At 43.0% G+C, this 24,446-nt stretch overlaps 1 protein-coding gene across 2 annotated transcripts in view; it reads left to right on the top strand.

Moving 5' to 3' along the window:
* Positions 1 to 24,446, top strand: part of LOC138642485 (N-acetyllactosaminide beta-1,6-N-acetylglucosaminyl-transferase-like) — a 145,635-nt gene that overhangs the window by 82,812 nt on the left and 38,377 nt on the right. For both annotated transcript variants that reach the window (XR_011314048.1, XM_069730669.1), the window contains exon 2: positions 5,407 to 5,496. Coding sequence is in view for 1 of the 2 variants with exons in the window: in XM_069730669.1 (XP_069586770.1) it covers positions 5,407 to 5,496 (90 nt within the window). In the remaining variant the exon portion in view is untranslated. The remainder of the gene's footprint in view (positions 1 to 5,406; positions 5,497 to 24,446) is intronic.

The raw sequence follows: 24,446 nt of genomic DNA, 5'->3' as shown, positions 1-24,446 counted from the left end.
GCCCACCAGTTTCCAGAGCCTGAGAACTGAGGTAGAATCTGACTTGATATCACAGAAATCAGGAGATTCTGATCCAGAGATCGTGTGACCAGAACAGCAGGTCAGGTTACAGCAGGATTTGGCAAAGCAAGGTATTTATTATTATTATTATTTATTAATATAGCACCATTAATTCCATGATGCTTTACTTGAGAAAGGGGTTACGTACAGAGTTATAGATATCGTTTACAGTAAACAAATTTACAATGACAGACTGGTACAGAGGGGAGAGGACCCTGTCCTTGCAGACTTACATTCTATAAGGTATTTAGTGAAATGCTTAACTATGGAAATTAGTTCACATGAAAGTGACATGTAAACTAGCGGCCAACCTCTTTAATAGGCAACTTTATAGAAAAATCACAAAAAAAAAAAAAATGAAATATAAAAAGACTAAATTGAAGGTAATAGTAACTGTTTGTTCAACGCTGACAATGATGTAACTCAATAAGTGAGAAGCGAAGAGGTTGACACACTAAATTGCATAAAAAGAAACAATAACATCTGATATAACAGTGTGAAATAAAGAGAGAAAGCTATTCATAATGACATATTATATACGTCTTTCAGTTCTCTGCAAAGCAAATATCAGTTGCATCCATGGAAGGTGTAGTGGATCTCAAGTGGCCTACTTTCTGTATATATACGATTACCATACATAGATAGCTCTGAGCAACTCGTAGGACCTAAAAGTAACCTAATATAATTGATCTTACTGTTTAAAATTGACTGGTCACCAGATTTAGCAATATTAAATGTTTTTGCTATAAAATAGATCACTTAGAACTGATGAGTCAAAATCCACATCAGAAATGTTCTATGATCTTTATTTCAGAATGATAATTTTATGAGTCCACCAATAAAATGGAGCATCTGAAGAGCTCAAGTGTCGACAATCTCCACCTGTTCAGCTTGACCTACAGTTGCAGCTTGTACTGAGGGCTGTGAGCAGGTACGGACTGGGGATGAAATTCAGCCCTGGCATTTGAAATCACACAGGCCCATGTTGTCCCCGTCCCCAATAACCAGATGGGATATATTACTAATATTACCCTGGATGGAGGAAAGGAAGATTTACTACAAGACCAATATTTCTAATGATACCGACGGCATGCTGAGTTAAGTGACGGAGTAACCGGCTTTGTGCTCCGTCACAACTGTTAACACTATGGGTGTCTTGAGAACATTGATTCTGTTAACAGCATAGCACACAAGGCAGCCCATGACCAGACAGGCCCTTCTGGCATTTGCCAGAATTGCCAAATGGCCAGTCCGGCCCTGGCTGTGAGATCTCAGCAGCACAGCCAAGCAAATCTTAAAGGAACCATTCGGAGAAGGAATTTATTAAATATAGTGTCCTTATTAGAGCTAAGAGATCTATTTAATATTATATGCAGCTTGTATTGCGATATCTGGTGACTTTTGGGGAAATACACATCATACTGTTCTCATGACCATTACTTTTATTCTCACTTCTTGATCAAGCACTTTACTGTCTTACTGTTTTATATCCTCAATGCAACAAACTCGGAGAAAATTACATTTGTATAACACTTCAAATCACCACCAAATACCATTTATGAAAAGTGTTATTATTAGTTTTAAAATTCCTTTTAGAATGTTTAAATGACAAACAATATTGAAAATCCAATGGAAATCTATGAAATGTTCCATTTTATTGAAACCCTTAAGATTAGAAGTCAAACAAGGTAACATAAAACAGTAATGTACAGTATGTACAGTGGGGTACCGCAGGGGTCGGTATTGGGACCTGTTCTCTTCAACATATTCATTAATGATCTGGTAGAAGGTTTACACAGTAAAATATCGATATTTGCAGATGATACAAAACTATGTAAAGCAGTTAATACAAGAGAAGATAGTATTCTGCTACAGATGGATCTGGATAAATTGGAAACTTGGGCTGAAAGGTGGCAGATGAGGTTTAACAATGATAAATGTAAGGTTATACACATGGGAAGAAGGAATCAATATCACCATTACACACTGAATGGAAAACCACTGGGTAAATCTGACAGGGAGAAGGACTTGGGGATCCTAGTTAATGATAAACTTACCTGGAGCAGCCAGTGCCAGGCAGCAGCTGCAAAGGCAAACAGGTTCATGGGGTGCATTAAAAGAGGTCTGGATACACATGATGAGAGCATTATACTGCCTCTGTACAAATCCCTAGTTAGACCGCACATGGGGTACTGTGTCCAGTTTTGGGCACCGGTGCTCAGGAAGTATATAATGGAACTAGAGAGAGTACAAAGGAGGGCAACAAAATTAATAAATGGGATGGGAGAACTACAATACCCAGATAGATTAGCGAAATTAGGATTATTTAGTCTATAAAAAAGACGACTGAGGGCGATCTAATAACCATGAATAAGTATATAAGGGGACAATACAAATATCTAGCTGAGGATCTGTTATACCAAGGAAGGTGACGGGCACAAGGGGGCATTCTTTGCGTCTGGAGGAGAGAAGGTTTTTCCACCAACATAGAAGAGGATTCTTTACTGTTAGGGCAGTGAGAATCTTGAATTGCTTGCCTGAGGAGGTGGTGATGGCGAACTCAGTCGAGGGGTTCAAGAGAGGCCTGGATGTCTTCCTGGAGCAGAACAATATTGTAACATACAATTATTAGGTTCTGTAGAAGGACGTAGATCTGGGGATTTATTATGATGGAATATAGGCTGAACTAGATGGACAAATGTCTTTTTTCAGCCTTACTAACTATGTTACTATGTTACTATGTAGTAACAGTAATGTACTGTATGTAGAAAAATGTGATCCTGGCAAAATTACTGTGTAAAAAAAGCCTACAACCCCAATTTCAAAAAAAGTAAAATGTCTGTCATGGAATCCAAGTCGCTGATTGGTCTCGCCAGCTGCCTGTCATGGCTGCCGCGACCAATCAGCGACAGCCACAATCCGATTAGTCCCTCCCTACTCCCCTGCAGTGAGTGCCCGGCGCCCGCAGTCACCGCTCACACAGGATTAATGCCAGCGGTAATGGACCGTGTTATGCCGCGGGTAACTCACTCCGTTACCGCCGCTATTAACCCTGTGTGACCAAGCTTTTACTATTGATGCTGCCTATGCAGCGTCAATAGTAAAAAGATCTAATGTTAAAAATAATAAAAAAAATAAATATCTTGGTACCGTGTTAGCCAGTAGATAGAAAAACAAATGATTCACGATTCACACCGTGACCATCACCCCCACTTCATGGATCGGGGTGACTTTAGGCCAACCAACGGCTATCATAGGTGCAGGGGGGCATATCTTAGTTATCCCTCCACTGCTGCAATGTGATGAAAAAAACACACACAAATCTATGGACCTCTTAGTTTACAGCAGGGGCTTATTTTAATTATCCCACTGCTCTTCAATATACCACGAACTGCAGGGATTAATGTATATCCCACTTTACAGTTCCGCTTGAACTTGCAGCTCTCTGGCGCCCCCTTACCCTCAGGTCAGATTAGGTACTGCATCTAGGGTAATTAGTCGCCAGAAAGGCTGCCTGGAGGTGCTAAGGGGAGCTGCACGGAAATTACAACCTTTACTACAAAAAGATGCCCGCTTACAATCCATTTTCCAGACCCCCCACTACTGTGTTTTAGGCAGCCCCCAAATCTAAGAAGCATCATTGTCAAGAGCTCCCTGTCCTCTCCAACAGCTGCAGGTACCTTTCCTTGCAATAAGAAAAAATGTAAAACCTGTCCATTTATAATGACCACGGACAAGATAAAGTTTCTCAATTCACATCAGGACTACAAGATACCAGGTACTTTCAACTGCGTCACTTCTAATGTGGTGTACTTAATTATTTGTACTAAATGTCCAACTGGGGGTCTGTATGTGGGGGAGACAGGGCAGAAACTGAGAACAAGGATGAACTCTCATCGCCATACAATAAGAGAAAAAAGAATGGATCTACCTGTGGCAATAAATTTTTGTCTCCCAAATCATAACATTATGGACATGAAATTACTTGTGTTAAAAGGTAGCTTCAAATCTCAGAGCAACAGAAGTCTGGGAATATAAACTGATGACGACCTTTGACAGTCTTAATGCAGGAATGAATTTGTCGCACGGATTTATGTCTTTTTACATCAACTAAGGAACTTGCCCCTCAGACTATGAGGGGTCATCACAACAGAGACCCTAATCAGAGGACAATAAAACATTCCTTATCTAAGAGCTGGACCAATATTTATGGACATAACTATTTATCACTCATGGTAATTCTGCTTCATGTCACCTGTCTTATCCATGGTTTTCCCCCCCCTTTTTTTTTCTCTGTGCTATGTTGTGCATAAATATGTGATTCTTCAGAATTTGTTTTAGTCTTTGCCTGATGAAGAGACCTGTGTAGTCTCGAAAGCTTGCAATTTGTTACCATCTTTTCAGTTAGCCATTAAAAGGTATCAACCACTGAGGACTCTCAATTCTAAATATTTTTTTTTTTTTAAAACTAAAAAATCATTATATACTCACCTTTCGCGACGCTCCGGTAACCGCTCCATGCAAGCGGCAGGTTTCGGTGCTAAGGATGGTATGCGACTAGGACCTGCCATGACGTCACGGTCATGTGACCGCGACGTCATCACAGGTCCTGTGCGCCTGCGCGAGAAGGACCTGCCATGACATCACGGTCATGTGACCGCGACATCATCACACCCTGGGACTGCAAGCTGCCGCTTGCACCACGCACAGGCAACAGAACTACAAGGGGCCCTCGGATCAGAAGGTGAGTGTATGTTTATTTTAAGTTTTTAACCTGTGACATACGTGGCTGGGCAATATACTACGTGGCTCTGTGCTGTATACTACGACACTGGGCAATGTACTACATCACTGGGCAATATACTACGTAACTGGGCAATATACTACGTAGCTGGGTAATATACTTCATGGACATGCATATTCTAGAATACCCAATGCGTTAGAATCGAGCTACCATCTAGTGATTTATAAATATCTGCAGACAGAGGCAGATAAAGAGTTTCCAGAGCCATTTATGTCTTTGCAGTAAGTAATAAAAATGCCTTAAAACATTATCTCTCATTATTCTGGCATTTGGCAAATAATAATAATTATTGAGAAAAACATGCATATGTGTCTTTTTATATAGTGTATTTAAACTTCTGGTTTCAACTGTACCTAAACCATAAGGAAGGACTAGAAACTAAAGTTACACTGAAGCAGAAACATTTATGTGTTCATCTTAACCTGTAGATACTGTATAATACATTGTAACATTTTACCTACTATAATATATTAATCATACCTGTGAATTATTTTGAAAATCTTCTGTAAAATGATAATCTCATTCAATGTTTTGAACCATAGATGTACCGGGATCAATGCCAGACGGGCAATGGGAAGGTGATCTCAGAGCAATTAAGTGGAGAGACATGACAAGCCATGGAGGCTGCCATGGTAATATAATTAACATTATTACTATTATTATTATTAGGACAATATCTAATGGATTAAAGTAAACAGGAATATATTTTCATTTTTTTGTAAAGTGCTGAAAATATTAAAATTCCCTTTACTTAAAGGGAAATTTACTTAAAGGGAATTTATCAGCACATTTTTACATATGGAAGTAAAAAAAAGATAATTTTTTCTTAGAGATTCGATGTGTCAGTCATGCAAAATTTTTAGTAGAAGCTATGAGCAAATCAGACTGAAAGTGCACTGGGGCATGTCAATGCATTTGGGCAGCTTCTTATAGGTCCAGTGCCAGATTGATTGATGTAGAGGTTCTAAATTTATCAAGACTGGCACATCAGATCTCTACAAAATAAGAGATCCTGGTGTAAATTGTGCTGATAGGTTCTGTTGCAGGTTTACCGTGACAGAGAGGAGCCAGAAGACTGCAACGTCTGATTTCTCCTACCTCTGCATGGATTAGAAGCATGTCACCTTTTTATTAAACGGTGTAAATTTATTTTGGTAGTGCAGGGATTAATTTGCTCTGTTGAGAGCTCCTGGAGCTAAGGCTCTCAGCTGTGCACTGTTAGCCACTACCATCTCCTATGTAATCTGGGCCCTGGCTAGCACTCATTGTCAGAGTTAACTTATGCTCCATGGTGGGAGGAAGTTGCTGGTGGTTATTGGAGAAAGGTGTTCGGTAGATTTATCTGTGACTGTTGCTAGGTTTTGAATGTGTGATAATTTCCTTTCTTCTCCTACTTTGGTTTAACCCATCCTCAACGCTATGGTGTTTATCTCTGTTGTTTATGTGTGTATATTTGTATGTTTGGTATTTTTCGTTACCCTGGTTCGTATTACCTTGTTAGTCTGGTTGGTGTATTACGGTACACTCAGTACACTACTACTCCCCTCTTCCCTTTGTGGGGGAAGGGCACAGACTGAGGGCATATTCAGGAGCTAAGGCAAGTTACGTGGCCCCGGCATCTTCATCATCGGAAGTAACCCGGGGAACAGGGTGAGCTAGGGCACCTCTAGTGTTAAGAACAGGGAAGGAGCCCCTGGTCCCCGGACACCCAACAACTGAGTTGTGAGAGGTTCCCTTTAAAAAGTAAAATCTTTACACACTATTAAGAATTGTCTCACAATAGATCTTTGTTTTTATAGTGGACAAATTAAGAGATCATACAAGATTATATCAGCTCATCTTCCAGGCAGAGAAGTGCAATGCTAACAGTATGGTATAAAGCTGTATTATCATATAGTGCAATGCTTAACGTGGATCTCCAGGATCACAATATTGAAATAACCCCTGCAGCTTTTGTTATTGTTCATCTAGTATTTTGGACTTTGGACCAAATAAGTGTTCCATTGCTAGAAGAGTTCCCCAGGCTGCCTATTGAAAGCACATGTAAATTTCCTAATGGATGTGCAATATATGAGGGCTGATAGGAATAGCTGTAGCCCAACAGCTACTCACAGGACACTATAAGGACAAAAAGATTGGGATATGTACACATTACACCTACATACTAAATCCAGGGGCATTAAAATGAAGTGGGTCCCCATTGCATCTCTAACAGCCGCTGTGTTCTGAGAAGACTTGGGAGTGAGAATTTTTGCCCATTCCCCCAGAAGAGCATTTGTGAGGTCAGGCAATGATGTTAGATGAGAGGACATAGGTCACAATATTCATTCCAAAATGATACAATAGGTTTAATTCCAGGGTTGTATGGAGACAGTCACATTCATAGGTCCCAACTGACCTGGATGCAGAGCAACAGTCCTACATTTGGGTCTCAGTCCTACTGTCCTGGGCGGTGAGCCATATGTCCCGCCCCGCCATCATCAGAGCCTAGCTGTGTATTGTGAGTACTAACCAGCTGTGCTCACACTGCTGCGCTGAGTTTCCCCTGACAGACAGGAGCGTTTGTCACCGCTGTCTACTCTCCTGCAGACACACAGAGCTCAGTGAGCACCATGTGCTGAATAGGAGCTTTGGCCCAGCGGAGACTTCCATTTAAAATCACACTACTACTTAACATGGACAAAACAGAATTCATCATCTTTCCCCCACCTCACGCGCCCCCCCCCAATGAACCTATTCATTACAGTAAATGGCTGCCCACTCTCCCCAGTCCCACAAGCTCGCTGCCATGGGGTAATCCTTGACGCTGATCTCTCCTTCAAACCACATATCCAAGCCCTTTCCACTTCCTGCCGACTTCAACTCAAAAATATTTCACGAATCCGTTCATTCCTCAACCAAGAATCAATATTTTATTATATATCCTTTGTTGGCAATGACAGAGGTGAAACGTTTTCTGTAAGTCTTCACAAGGTTGGCACACTCTGTTGGTGGTATGTTGGCCCATTCCTCCATGCAGATCTCCTCTAGAGCAGTGATGTTTTGGGCCTGTCACTACCAAACTGTTCTACTTTGGTTTAATCAGACCATATGACATTGTTTCAATACTCTTCTGGATAATCCAAATGCTCTCTAGTAAACTTCAGACGGGCCCGGACATGTACTTTCTTAAGAAGGGGGAAACGTTTGGCACTGCAGGATCTGAGTCCCTGGCGGTGTAGTCTATTACTGATGGTAGCCTTTGTTACGGTGGTCCCAGCCCTATGCAGGTCATTCACTAGGTTCCCCCGTGTGGTTCTGGGATTTTTGCTCACCCTTCTTGTGATCATTTTGACCCCACGGGGTGAAATCTTGCATGGAGCACCAGATCGAGGGAGATGATCAGTGGTCTTGTATGTCTTCCATTTTCTTATTATTGCTCCCACAGTTGATTTCATCACACCAAGCTGCTTGCCTATTGCAGATTCAGTCTTCCCCGCCTGGTGCAGGGCCACAATTTTGTTTCTGGTGTCCTTTGACAGCTCTTTGGTCTTCACCATGGTGGAGTTTGGAATGTGACTGTTTGAGGTTGTGGACATGTGTCTTCTATACTGACAACAAGTTCAAAGAGATGCCATTACTATAGGTAATGAGTGGAGGACAGAGGAGCCTCTTAAAGAAGAAGTTACAGGTCTGTGAGAGCCAGAAATCTTGCATGTTTTTAGGTGACCAAATACTTATTTTCCACCATAATTTGCTAAATAAATCTTGCCAAATCAGACAAGGTGATTTTCTGGATTTGTTTTCTCATTTTGACTCTCATAGTTGAGATCTACCTATGATGTCAATTACAGGCATCTCTCATCTTTTTAAGTGGGGGAACTTACACAATTGACTAAACACTGTATAAATTTGCAGCTGAATTTGCAGAATGGGCAAAACAAGAATTGGAACAGGACCCTCAGTTTACACAGAACATTATGTTAAGTGATGAAGCAAACCTTTTTGGGTGGGCCATTTATATGGATACACCTAAATAACATGGTGACAGTTTTCTTACATAGGGTGTCTTGCATTGAAAATCTGCTGCAATGACCCAGGTACTGCGTTCACCAGACATCAACACAATTTCTATCCGCTCCTCACGTGTTAACCTCTGCGGCATGTCAATGGCTGTAAACAAAGAGAAACTTGTAAATAACTCATGAAAGAATAAAGATACTTTAAAACCAAGCACACCATTGTTTTTCTTGTGAAATTCTCAATAAGTTTGATGTGTCACACGACCCTTTTCCCATTGGAACAAATAAAGTTGGATCCAAAATGGCCGACTTCAAAATGGCCACCATGGTCACCAGCCATCTTGAAAAGTTTCCCCCCTCCCATATACTAATGTACCACAAATATTAAGTTGATATCACCAACCATTCCCATTTTATTTAGGTGTATCCATACACATGGCCCACCGTGTAGTTGTCCGGTTTGAACAACGCCTTTAATCTTATGTTAGAAGTGTCATGTTGTATATACACGATACAGGAGGCTAATATTCACTTTTTCAGAATCATTTGAAGGCCCAGGGTGTTCTATGTGCCATAGACAACACCAGAATATAATATAACACTTGTCCATGTAGCTAATCACAGTGAACCTCAAATTTGCTTTTTGTAAGGTTTGCTATTTCAATTCACAATTCTGAAATCTGAGTAGGTGAAACAACGTGAGTGACAAGTTGCAATCACATGGCACAGGAGTGTATACCCCATTAGTCACAGTCACATTCAGTATGTAGAAGTGTTTGAAGGTTTAACCCCTTACCGGCATCGGACGTACTATACCGTCCGATGCTGGCTCCCCTGCTTTGATGCAGGGCTCCGCGGTGAGCCCGCATCAAAGCCGGGACATGTCAGCTGTTTTGAACAGCTGACATGTGCCCGTAATAGGCGCGGGCAGAATCGCGATCTGCCCGCACATATTAACTAGTTAAATGCCGCTGTCAAACGCAGACAGCGGCATTTAACTACCGCTTCCGGCCGGGCGGCCGGAAATGACGTCATCGCCGACCCCCGTCACATGATCGGGGGTCGGCGATGCTTGTATATTGTAACCATAGAGGTCCCAGAGACCTCTATGGTTACTGATCGCCGGTGGCTGTGAGCGCCACCCTGTGGTCGGCGCTCACAGCACACCTGCATTTCTGCTACATAGCAGCGATCAGCAGATCGCTGCTATGTAGCAGAGCCGATCGAGTTGTGCCTGCTTCTAGCCTCCCATGGAGGCTATTGAAGCATGGCAAAAGTTAAAAAAAAAAAGTTTAAAAAAATGTGAAAAAAATAAAAAAAACATAAAAGTTTAAATCACCCCCTCCTTTCGCCCCAATCAAAATAAATCAATAAAAAAAATATCAAATCTACGCATATTTGGTATCGCCGCGCTCAGAATCGCCCGATCTATCAATTAAAAAAAAGTATTAACCTGATCGCTAAACAGCGTAGCGGGAAAAAAATTTGAAACGCCAGAATTACGTTTTTTTGGTCGCCACGACATTGCATTAAAATGCAATAACGGGCGATCAAAAGAACGTATCTGCACCGAAATGCTATCATTAAAAACGTCATCTCGGCACGCAAAAAATAAGCCCTCAACCGACCCCAGATCATGAAAAATGGAGATGCTACGAGTATCGGAAAATGGCGCAATTTTTTTTTTTTTTTTTTTTTTTTTTAGCAAAGTTTGGAATTTTTTTTCACCACTTAGATAAAAAATAACCTAGTCATGTTAGGTGTCTATGAACTCGTACTGACCTGGAGAATCATAATGGCAGGTCATTTTTAGCATTTAGTGAACCTAGCAAAAAAGCCAAACAAAAAACAAGTGTGGGATTGCACTTTTTTTGCAATTTCACCGCACTTGGAATTTTTTTCCCATTTTCTAGTACACGACATGCTAAAACCAATGATGTCGTTCAAAAGTACAACTCGTCCCGCAAAAAATAAGCCCTCACATGGCCAAATTGACGGAAAAATAAAAAAGTTATGGCTCTGGGAAGGAGGGGAGCGAAAAACGAACACGGAAAAACGAAAAATCCCCCGGTCATGAAGGGGTTAATATGTCTTTTTTCCCTCCCATAAAGGAAGAACATGGCGTACCAACACTTGATCATGTAACCCACACTCAGCCTCAAATGTTTGTGATATAGGTTTGACACCTGAAATACACATCTATATAATGAAGGATTACTGTAAGCGCTAAGATGTATTCAAACACTGAATATGTGACATTTACACTGCATTACTGCCATATAGAATATACTTAAAAATAAATTAATTAGTGCACAAATTGGCCAATTCATGTGTGCAAACCAGCCATAACAGGGTGACCGTTCTTTTGAGGGACTCAAACCATTTCTATCAAATATGACTCTGCTGGGCCAAAACCACATTTAAAGGGAACCTGTCACCCGAATTTGGCGGGACTGGTTTTGGGTCATATGGGCGGAGTTTTTGGGTGTTTGATTCACCCTTTCCTTACCCGCTGGCTGCATGCTGGCCGCAATATTGGATTGAAGTTCATTCTCTGTCCTCCGTAGTGCTGGATAATTTGTTAGTGCTGGATAATGTTTAGTTTTTGTCGCATCAGCTGCATGATTTAGGGCTGCTAGACAGGCTGAATAAATGTGAATGCCTGTTTGTTTGGGAATTCCCACATGTATCCAGAATGTCCAGTAGCCCTAAATCATGCAGTTGAGGTGACGAAAACGAAATCTCGGAGCACTAACAAATACTCGGAGATCACCCGAGCATGCTCGGGGAGACCCGAGAAACAATGCCATTCGCTCATCACTAACGCCCACCACAGTTTGATGGCCTGGACTTCCCTAACGTCACACCACTCACCAAGGAAATCTTGCACCTTTATGCACACAGTCAGCTCCCTGAGAATGCATATTAAAGCAAGGTGTACAGATTCAGGAGTATGCACAGATCAAAAGCTGAAGGTGTATACCCAGCCTCAATGTGCATGCCCAGGGAGCTGGCTGTCAATACCCAGGAGCAGGATCTCCCCAGAGAGTGACATGAAGTCCAGGACAGGAGAGAAGAGAGAGAAGAGAATTCCAGGACACCAACCATTCTGCAGTGGGCGTCACTAATAGGCGAAGAAGTGTGACTGAACTGATATCCAGCGCCACCAAGCCTGGAAGCCAGCCATGTCACAACTCTGTGGTCGGGTGTCCCAGGACCAGGTGCTCCTTCCCTGACTAACAAGGTAATACTAACAGGGATAAAGGAAAATACTAATCATACAAATATACTCACATAAACAACAGAGGTAAACACTGGGAAGTGGAGGAACCCAAGGTAGGAGAAGAAAGGGAATTATCACACACTAAAAACCTAGCAACAGTCATAGATAAATTCACCAAATGCCTTCTCATGCCAACCACCAACAACCTACAGCCATGCAGCATAAGTCACCTCTGACAATGAGTGCTAGCCAGGACCCAGTTTTTATAGGTGAGTGACTTTTCATGCACAGCTGAGAGCCTAAACAAAGGAAAGCTTCCAGGAGCTCTCAACTGAGCAGATTAACCCCTGCAGCACTGCTAAAAGAAACTTACATTGTTTAATATGGAGGTGAAGTGTTTCTAATCAGTGCAGGAGTAGGAGAAATCAGATGCTGCAGTATTCTGGCTCCTCTCTGTCGCGGTAAATCCGTGAGAGAAGGTGACTGAAGATTAAGGGGGCGAATCATTATTAATCTTTCGCTGGCCTTGATGATAGGGTGTTTTGGAGCAGACGCTCCTGATTCACTAAGAGGCTCACACCTCTTAAGGATTTAGGTGATGCGCGCAGTAGCATGCATTGCTATGTGCACCTCGCCACAAAACCTACTCCAGCCCGTGCTAGTGGAAGATTTGTGACATAGCTAACTCATCACATCATAAATTTCACACTCTGTGGTCGTCACGCTCCCATGGTGCCCCAGCGTGAACATACTGGAAATCACATTTTTTCGAGCAAACTAGCTGTTGCAAAAATATGCAACTTTTCTAAACTTTTTTCAAGAGAAATCTAGTGAAAAAGCTTTGATGAATCGCTCCCCTAAGTGTTTTTTTTACTCTTTTTTTACTTTTATACTTGGGTGTTTAACTTTACAGAAAAATATTTAGAATTGAGAGTCCTCAGTGGTTGATACCTTTACAGAAACAGGGATGCACATTATATGACCTATAAGGAAATGAGAGTAGCTTAGTAAGGTAAAAATACATAAAAGGTTATATTTAACTTATAAATCATAAACATAGGAGTATAAATAACCTAATAAATATATAATTTTTGTTCAAGTAGACAACCAAATCTTATACCAAAAAAACTGCTTGAACAACAGAAACCATCATAGCAACATAACACAAAAAATCAATTTAATAATAGACATAATTTTATTAAGGACACCAATAAAAATTACACAAGACATGATAAAAACATATAACAAATAATTAAAACCAAGGAAGGCAGGGCACCACATATAATCCAAGTGAAAAAGGAGAAAGTCACAATGGAAAATAAGCTATAATTAATTAATAAAATGCTATGCATATATTAACTCCAGATGGTACTGGCAAAAAAGATGCAGCGTTTTGGATGGAGCGAAAATACGCAGTATCCAAAACGCTGCTACTTCCGGATTGTGGCACATAGCCTCATGCTACCTGAACCATGGTGTCAAGAGTCAAAGACTTGCTGCGTGATTGCTTCCAGGTATATTTTACTCTAAAACGTTGCAGCATTTCAGAGAAAACATGCTTTGAAAAGCTAGCCAGAGACTATTTGGCATGACCTCACTTGTCCGATTTGGTCCTTGGCCGGCTTCTCACCACCCCACTCCAGTTGTTTTACAGGACTTTCCCAATGTATACATATGAGAGACATCTGTCAATTTACTTGAGAGTGTCATGGAGAAGTCAGGACCACATCGAACTAGTCATAGTCCCTGGCCAGCTTCTCAAACTATGTTTTCTCTAAGATGCTAGAGTATTTCAGAGTAAAACGTACATGGATGTACTTCTTGCTGCCTATGGTTCAGGTAGTGTGTATCTAATTGCAGGTTCCCTTAAAGGTTACTCATATAACATCAGGATATTAGATGGGGGTAGGAGGAGGAAAAGTAAAGAAGAAAAAAAAATGAATAAAGTGGTGGAGTGGGGAGGTAATGGTGCTTTCACATTGCGTTTTTCTCCACTTTTGTGGTTCCCATTGTGGCTTGTCCGAACCCCCCTGGCAAAATGGGATTCATACATTTGCACTGACGGGGCCATAGCCTATAATGGTGTTTGCTCTCTGACATGCATCATTTTCAGGCGTATATACTTACTGGAGGTTGACAGCCAGACACAGTCTCCTACGTCTTGTTGTCTGCCTCCAATAAACATATAGGCCAGATAATCTGTTTTCAATTAAATGAGCTGAAATACATATAAACAGGTTGTCCACTACTTTAGCATTGCTCACCTATCCTTAAGATAGGTCTGTCATGTTATGTACTTTTGCCCTGTCCTGTATTTGAATAATATGCCATTTGATGTATGTAACTGTTCTCTGGTTTCTATTAGCTGTAATTTATGTATTTTCTTGTGCTGGGAGTTCACCTGTAACAATATTGCTTACAACCAGAAACCAGCGCACTACCAATAATACAAATAATATATACGGGGTGCGAAAGAGATGGTATAGAAGCACAATAAAAGAAAGAAGGGAAAGCACCACTCTATAATATATCGCACACCACTGGTAAATTGTGAAAACAGGAAAACTTTTATTGGTGCAGAATTAAAAACAATTAAAACGGCATAATACCTGTCACGCGCGCGCCCAGACTGAATGGCGCGGGCATACGGGGGTGGTTTGTGGCCCCACTGTGCCACAAACCAGACTACCCTGGAAGGGGCGTGACTATGACAGCTGCCTGGGTTTTCACTGGAGCCTCTGATGGTGAGGACAGGCTTGTGCAGCAGGCAGCTGCCAGGTGCTACTCCAGGGTGGTGTCTGGCTGTGGCTGCTGATCCCACTTGGGAGACAGGAACACCAGGATTGGTGTGGGCATTAGGCAGGACTGGCAGAAGAGCACGGCTGGAACACAGACGAGTAGGCTGGCACGGCTGAGACAGGGCTGGCAGAGACACGGCAGAGAACTCAGGGCTGGCAGAGACACGGCAGGAAACAGGACTGGCTAGGACAGCAGGAACACAGGATTGGAAGGCAGGGCAGGAATGGCAGGACTGGCAGGAACACAGGATTGGGAGGCACTGCAGAGAACACAGGACTGGAAGGCAGGGCAGGAACGGCAGGACTGGCAGGAACACAGGATACACAGGACTGGTTGATGTGGTGTATGAATCAGGCTGCACTCAGATGACACCCGAGTGCAGTCCTATTGTGAGAGTGATGAAGGAACAGGTAGGGACCTGTACACACAGAAGATGCAGGTACGGAAACAAGCCAGAAGGAAAGGAGAATGAAGGAACAGGTAGGGACCTGTTCACACAGGAGGTGCAGGAAAGGAAACAAGCAGAAAGGAATGAGGTATGAAGAAACAGGTAGGGACCTGTTCACACAGGAGGACCAAGTAACAAGTAGAAGGTGGAACTAAAAAAAGAGAAGGAGAAGGCAGAGCCAAGGGCGGAGACGCTGGAGGCGGAGCCAAGAGCGGAGACGCTGGAGGCGGAGCCAAGAGCGGAGACGCTGGAGGCGGAGCCAAGAGCGGAGACGCTGGAGGCGGAGCCAAGAGCGGAGACGCTGGAGGCGGAGCCAAGAGCGGAGACGCTGGAGGCGGAGCCAAGAGCGGAGACACTGGAGGCGGAGCCAAGAGCGGAGACGCTGGAGGCGGAGCCAAGAGCAGAGACGGAGCCAAGTGCAGAAACACAGGAGGCGGAGCCAGATAGTACCGCAAAGAGCGGAGCCAGATAGAACCGCAAAGAGCGGAGCCACAGAGCAAAGCCAGAGAGTGCGAAGCAAAGTCTGAGTGCAGAGCCGCAAGAGTGCGGAGTGTAAGCAAACAGAAAACACAAGGAAAGAAAGCAGGGAAGAAAGCCACAGACAAGGAGACCGAGAAAAGACAAAGTACAGACAAGGCAATAGAACAAGACACAGGGACAAAGACACAGGGACCAGGATATTCTGCCTCCTGGAGGGCGGACTACAAGAACTAGGCAAAAGCACAGAGAAAAGCTCAGAGGGAGTAACTCAGAGCAAGGCCAGGCAAACTCAGCAGCTAAACACTAACTGAGCTAACACATTGCACAGGCCCAGAGCACAGGGTGGAGCTGCACTATATACAGGAGGCCTCTTGGTAATTGGTCAGGAACTGATTGGACAGATGCACCTGATTCCTATAAGAACCAGAGAGTTCAGGCGCCGGCCCCCTATACACATAGCCATGAGGCATGCAGAGAGCAGAGACACAGAACATGGAGCTGGCATTAAAGAGAAAGCACATCATGGCCTGGAGCAGTGGGTAAGATTGTGTGAGAGATGTGAGGCCATGCTGTGATGCCAGCAGAGTTGTTACAATACCATAATTCCCACACTGGCCTGCCAAGATAGTACAAATAAATACGAGCACAGATGAACAGTGACGTGTAGTGAAATACATAGCCAGAACAATCATGGACTACAAATCCGTGCAATGCATACACATAAAGACGGCTCAATAAGTACACTAGGATCCCCCCCGGAAAAATAGAGCAATAAATAGCGCCTGCTATACAGATGGAATGTGTCCACATATATAGTGATCTATATAGGACCAAAAGAGAAAGATGTATTCAGTACCAGTGCCGGCTGCCAATATGGCATGAAGGTACAGGGTAACTGAGCAATGTGGCGATAAATGCAGGACCACAAAAATGCCACAGTACAATAATATAATTACCCCAGCGCAACCAGGTCCTAGGTCCAGCCAATTAGATGATAGACAAGCGCTGTGACAACAAATACGGCAGAGGGGATAGGCCACCAAAGGCAGGACACAGCGTGGGGAAAGAACCCAACGCGTGTCGCCGTCACAAGGACGGCTTCGTGCGGTGAGGCGATGAACAGGGCACGCCAGGAGGCCGGAACCAGAAATGGCATAGAAGGGGCGGAAACACTCGTACTGGCAGACGTCTCTGCCAGTACTCCGCAGTGCGCATGCGCCGGTAGTGTCCGGCGCTGCGTACCATGGACAAGGAATGAAATGGGGGGCGGGAGGGCAGAGGGGAACACAGAAACTAACTAACTCACTAAATGAATGTGCGTTCAACTAAGGTCGATCCAATAAGAATAGACAGGGGAGACATAACATAGACAAAACGAACATGACACATAAGGTAGCACACAAATGGGGTAGTAGAGCAGAAAATAAACGGAAAATAAGCAAAAAAAAAGGGAAAGGGGGATAAACATATACAGCCCATATGTGCACGCAGAGAGATGCCGTCCCTAACAACGTGCCTAATAGGCCCAATAAAATATACGGTTTAGAAAGGGAGATAACCACAATACAAGAATAAACCTGTGTATAAATACAAGTAGTAACAAGTTTATTAGGCAATGCGGCGTGGTGACATATACATCCACCTGTCAGAGAACTACCAAACACAAGTAGGAAGACTATTCACTAGGATCAATAGCCAAAGAAAAAAGGAAAAACATAAAAAGGATGTAAAAAAAAGAAAAAACAATAAGAAATGACAACGAAGAAATAATAAAAATAAATCAATAAACAGTAAACAAAGACTAGAGAAGATAACCTAGGATCAAATAACTTTTTTGTATATAAATGCGGCACAGAAACCAGGTAAATCCATGAACAGGTAGAACCGGAACAGTCAGAGATCAATCATAGACTGTTAATGACAGAAGGTGAGCAGTCGTCCAAACATGGATCACAAACACCAAGGAGCCCCTTGGTGAAGCCTACAAGTAGGATAATATGAAAATATAAAAAGATACCCCTAAGAAGCGGCAAAACAATACTCTATTACATATACCATGTATAGATACGTAAAGGGCAGGGTAGAGTCTGAACAGCTCCCCCATGTAAACCCAATGCATGTGTTAAGAGCCTAAGTACCCAGTACATGTATTAAGAGCAGGAGTGCCAATGTATGTAGTATGGTATAGTAATCTTCTCAGAAGACGTGGGCATCTTGATCCAATCCGGATACACTGATTAGCTTAATGTCCCGTCAACTTCTTATTCATGATTCACTGGTCCCTTAGAGAGACTTCTTGTCCATATAAGAAAAGGCAAATATAGAAGGGCATGTCACACGCAAAGAAAACCACACATGCTAGACTCCATATGTGAGGAAGATGCAGATTCCAATCCATAGTCGACGAGGATAGGGGACTGGTCCCAATGGCACCAAGTGAAGACATCTGGAACGAAAAGATCACTGGTTAAACTTAACCCAAAAAGCCCGTAAAAAGAAGGTCCTCATTTATACCAGAGGGGACGGTGGAACGTAACGAAAAAATCCAGCGGGCTTCTACTTGCAAGAGCCTACTTTCGAGTGATCCGCCTCTGCCCGAGCCATAAACACGCTCCAAACCCACTACTCTAGCGCCTGAGCATTTGCCCGCATGATGCAATAAGAAATGAGCTGCCACCGTGGTCAGCATTTTGTCCTTATGGGAGTCAGATGCAGCGGTGCTGATTGTAGAAAGGTGTTTTTGTATACGTCGACGCAGTTCCTGGGACGTTTGCCCTACGTATACAAGTGGGCAGGGGCAAATCAGGGCGTAGATGACATTTGTTGTTTTGCAATTAATATAGCTCTTAAGTACGTGTTTGCTCTGGTCAGTAGGATTGCAAAAGTGATCTCTCACCGGATGCATGTACTGGCAGACGTTACAGTCACCGCACGGAAAGGAGCCTTTTAGCGAAATGCCCCTATTCAGTCTAACAGTAGGCCTTGCATAGTGACTTCTTGTAAGGATGTCTCGTAAGTTGGGCGCTCTCCTTGCGGTAATCAGTGGATGCTCACTAACCACCTGTGCTGTTGCCAAGTCAGTAGTAAGAATACCCCAATGCTTCTGTAAAATCTGCCTTACCTTAGACCAATGAGTAGTGAACTCAGTAATGAAACGGACCGATTTATCCGGTGGTTCCTTTCTTTTCGAATCCAGAAGGGAGACTTGTGACTGCAGCTTGTCTCTTTGATATGCTTGAGAAATGTATTTGTTTGGATAGGTCCTCTTCTTAAACCTCCTGGTCAGGTCCTTTGCTTCCCTGTAGAAGTCCACATCGCGTGTGCAATTCCTCCTAATCCTGAGGAATTGCCCAGTGGGAATGCCCCTCTTCGTATGAGATGGATGAAAGCTACGAAATTCCAATAAGCTGTTTGTAGCTGTAGGTTTACGATACAGACACGTGGACAGGGTGCCATCCTGACACATCACATTAAGGTCCAGGAAGCTCACTGAGGAAGAAGAACACGAGAAGGTAAGGAAGATGTTAAACGGATTGTCATTGAGAGAATTGATGAAAATCTCAATCTCATCCTGGGAGCCTGTCCAAATAAAGAACACGTCATCGATGTATCTGAGCCAACATCGTACCTTAGATTGAAACCATGCAGAATTACAGACGACAGTTGACTCCCACCACCCTAAGAATAAATTTGCTAGGGCTGGGGCACATCGTGCCCCCATCGCGACGCCGGAGACTTGCAGATAGAAGTTCCTATCAAATAGAAAAAAATTGTGTCTAAGAATGAAATCAAGAAGATTAATGATAAAGGAATCCTGTAACCTGTTGGAATTCTGCTGTAAATCAAGAAAGAAAAGGACTGCTTGTAAACCATGACCATGATCGATGTTAGAATAAAAAGACTCGACGTCACACGTCACCATAATCTCACCTTGCGTTAGAGTAATATCTCGTAGAGATGAAATAAAATGTGATGAATCTTTGACATATGACGGAAGCTCCAATACAAGTGGCTGCAAAAAAAAGTCAACATAAGTGCCAGCTTTCTCACAAAGACTCCCTATGCTGGAGACGATAGGGTGTCCCGGCGGTTTGTGGATGCTCTTATGTACTTTGGGTAACATGTAAAACGTAGATGTAATGGGATGTTTAACCCAAATAAAGTCCCGTTCACCTATATTAATGATACCCAGATCTAAAGCTTTGTCAATAAGTGTTCTAAACTTGGCCGAAAATACACCAGTGGGGTCAGACGGGAGTTTACGATAAAACTTGGGATTATCCAGTTGTCTATGCGCTTCCTTGGTGTATAAATCATGAGGCCAGAGCACAATATTGCCGCCTTTATCAGCTTCGCGTATGATGAAGTCGCTATTGGCCTTTAAGCGAGATAGAGAACGTTTTTCTTGTAAAGTCAGATTATCCGCAATGGGTATCCTAATAGGCAAATCTTCGATATCTTTCTTGGCCATTTCAAAGAAAATTCTTACCGCTGGAACAATTGAGAAAGGTGGCGAAACACGGGACTTATTTCTATAGGGAAACTTAGACCTACCCATATCCTCTTGTCCCTCACGCAGCAGATCCATGAGGTCCTGAAAAACCCTCTGTTCAGTTTGGTCCGAAAATAGAGTGATGTGAGATTTATTATGAAGAACCTGTAACACAATTTTTCTGCAAAACAGGAAGAGGTCTTTAATTAAAGTAAATTTGTCCACCTGTTGAACCGGTGAAAACGTAAGGCCTTTAGAGAGAACTGAAATCTCATGTGCAGACAGAACATAACTAGACAAATTGATAATCTGTAAAGCATCTCCCTGATCATACTCACTTGTATTGGCTAGGTTAGGACGGGTCACTTGCGTTGATATCTCCGTGGATTGCGACGTGGTGGTTTGTAGTTGTAATCCCTGGTGGTCCGTGTTAGCCCGCCTCCTATTTCCTCGCCTGGTCCTGGGTCGATCTCGCTTTCGGCTGAGGACAAAAAATCGCTTGAAGTGTGCCCATCAGTGGGCGACGAATATTTCTCTGCATTGTGGCCCCTTTGTCTGTTTATTGATTTATTTTTATTATTTCTTCGTTGTCATTTCTTATTGTTTTTTCTTTTTTTTACATCCTTTTTATGTTTTTCCTTTTTTCTTTGGCTATTGATCCTAGTGAATAGTCTTCCTACTTGTGTTTGGTAGTTCTCTGACAGGTGGATGTATATGTCACCACGCCGCATTGCCTAATAAACTTGTTACTACTTGTATTTATACACAGGTTTATTCTTGTATTGTGGTTATCTCCCTTTCTAAACCGTATTTTATTGGGCCTATTAGGCACGTTGTTAGGGACGGCATCTCTCTGCGTGCACATATGGGCTGTATATGTTTATCCCCCTTTCCCTTTTTTTTGCTTATTTTCCGTTTATTTTCTGCTCTACTACCCCATTTGTGTGCTACCTTATGTGTCATGTTCGTTTTGTCTATGTTATGTCTCCCCTGTCTATTCTTATTGGATCGACCTTAGTTGAACGCACATTCATTTAGTGAGTTAGTTAGTTTCTGTGTTCCCCTCTGCCCTTCCGCCCCCCATTTAATTCCTTGTCCACGGTACGCAGCGCCGGACACTACCGGCGCATGCGCACTGCGGAGTATTGGCAGAGACGTCTGCCAGTACGAGTGTTTCCGCCCCTTCTATGCCATTTCCGGTTCCGGCCTCCTGGCGTGCCCTGTTCATCGCCTCACCGCACGATCAGGTATTTAAACTGGCATGGTGTGCCTTCCTGCACCTTCCCCTGACGAAGCCGTCCTTGTGACGGCGACACGCGTTGGGTTCTTTCCCCACACTGTGTCCTGCCTTTGGTGGCCTATCCCCTCTGCCGTATTTGTTGTCACAGCGCTTGTCTATCATCTAATTGGCTGGACCTAGGACCTGGTTGCGCTGGGGTAATTATATTATTGTACTGTGGCATTTTTGTGGTCCTGCATTTATCGCCACATTGCCCAGTTACCCTGTACCTTCATGCCATATTGGCAGCCGGCCCTGGTACTGAATACATCTTTCTCTTTTGGTCCTATATAGATCACTATATATGTGGACACATTCCATCTGTATAGCAGGCGCTATTTATTGCTCTATTTTTCCGAGGGGGATCCTAGTGTACTTATTGAGCCGTCTTTATGTGTATGCATTGCACGGATTTGTAGTCCATGATTGTTCTGGCTATGTATTTCACTACACGTCACTGTTCATCTGTGCTCGTATTTATTTGTACTATCTTGGCAGGCCAGTGTGGGTATTATGGTATTATGCCATTTTAATTGTTTTTAATTCTGCACCAATAAAAGTTTTCCTGTTTTCACAATTTACCAGTGGTGTGCGATATATTATAGAGTGGTGCTTTCCCTTCTTTCTTTTGTTGCACCTGTAACAATATGTCTCCTTCCCCCAATACTTGCAGCCCTAAGCTATAATGTAATTAAGCTTTGTCCACACCACTAGTGAAAGAATAGCCATTCTTCCTCACAGCAGGTGGATAGTCAAATGTACATACTACATAGACTACCTGGAGCCCACCAGTCTAGAATCTTCTGGTGGACCCAACCATTGAATAGAAGGTGTGACCCCTACCCCCCTTCATGGGCTGATCCCAGGAGCTCAGGCAATCCATTCTTATTTTGAGATCAGATGTGAGTTGATCCTTAAAGGAGAAGGAGTGGGGATTCTTAGCTAAGGCAAGACCCCATGTCCATCTGTGACTGCGGAAGCGAACGGGGCGAGACTTGAGCTGAGGACATATCTCGTCGTTCGTGGGATTGTTTTGGGATCCCTTGGACTCGTGTGGACTATTGCTTTGTTAGCTGGCACAAGGATTATCGGGAGGTGCCCCCGAACCTGTTCCGTTGGACTAATTGTGGACTCTGTAGATCTACCTGCATGTGTTGTTCCAGCGTTCTTGATAATAAATCTGTGGAATCATCCCTTGGCCTGTTGTCCCTTCTTGCTCTGCCGTACACCCCGTCACAAGGTCATCAATACCTTATTAGTCAGGGTCTGCCACCCGGCACCCCGCGCCGATCAGCTGTTCTCACTTGCGGAGCTGGCTGTCTTCTGATAGTGGCCGCGGCTGGGTACTACACATCCGCCTCCTATTCAGATCAATCAGCTTTTTTAAACTACAGTAAATAGCGGGCACACAACTTGCTGAACGTTTCCTTTACAATACCGAGTATTTTTCCACATGCAGTTTCAATTCTTTCGCTCATCCTGTATCTTCATTGTTCCTTCCAGCTTCACCACAACCCAGCCTAGTACTTTAGTCCAGTTAGCAAGAGTCCTATTCTCAATCCACGGTTCTGCGACTTCTTTCCAGTCAAGGGAACTATGTTGCCAGTATGGCCGGTACTTATCTTCTCTGTCCCTGATGCACTCGAACTCCCACTTGGACACTCTCTTCTTTTTTACGTACTCTGTACTGTCAAGGCCCTCTGCCTTCCAGAGTTATAAACTCAGGCCGGACTGCTGATCCCTTGTTCTTTTGGTCACTTCTCTCTCCTGCTCTTCACTAGGATCTTGCTATCCTCTGTCTCCTCTCTCGATAAGCACACCCACGTTATGCAGCACTGCTCATATCAGACCTTAGGTCATCTTTTTATGCCCACTGAGACCTTTCTAACTTCCTGGCAGATAACTGTCCGTTTCCCTCCAGCCTAGCACCTCCCACTCTGGACTAGTCCCAAACATTAACTCTTACTTTCCCAACTGTCGAACAATACACATCACTAACACCATTAATATTTAGCACATTTCATATTACACATGACGATAACACACTTGCTCTTCAAGGGGGAAACGCGGGCAATGTGGCCATCTGAATGATGCCCAAAACAGTTTTATGGATTGAGGCTCAAAAATGATTATCCCGTACATGTTACACATGAGAAAAGGTTGTGTTTTTAGTGGCCCGACCTGCATGTTATTCTTCAAAATGTTGATTTAAAACTATTATTATTATTATTAAATCAAAGATGAGCTTGTTCAGCCTGTCCATGCGTCATACTTGACCCTGCACTTATATACATTATTACACGTGTACAGTATGAGTATCTCCATTGTGCTCTGTACAGTGATGCAGTCAAAACTGTTTCTCTTTGTGAATATCTGCTTCCTCCTTAGTGATTGGGAACATTTTCTTTTCCCCTACTAGTAACAGGAAACTACATTTCACCAATTGTGATGTCTGTGTTACATTTCCATAGCAGTGTGGACATCAAGGGAATAACCAAATGTATCTTCGTGAGCCCTTATGGATGTGTTTATTGTGAGCCTGCGTCAGGGGGATAAGGCCTGTGTACGATTTCACGCAACCCGTGCTTATTTTAACATAGTGAAACAAAACAATGTCCAAGGTACAACATTCATATTAGTTATCTCCGGCCGCAGAAATTAATAATGCAGAGAGGAGAAACGGGGCCATAAACAGACAAGCATCACATTTCTATAAATAAAAAAATGTCCAGAAATAATAATTAAAAAATAATAATAATTTAACTACTGTATTTCCTAAATTCAAAAAATAATATCACAACACTGAGACTCAAATGTTATTGACACCCAAATGCACTGAGCTTGGAAAGAGTCAGATCAG

The sequence above is a fragment of the Ranitomeya imitator genome, chromosome 6 (genome assembly GCF_032444005.1).
Source record: "Ranitomeya imitator isolate aRanImi1 chromosome 6, aRanImi1.pri, whole genome shotgun sequence".
Classification (NCBI taxonomy): Eukaryota; Metazoa; Chordata; class Amphibia; order Anura; family Dendrobatidae; genus Ranitomeya; species Ranitomeya imitator.
This window is presented reverse-complemented; position numbering and strand designations above follow the sequence as displayed.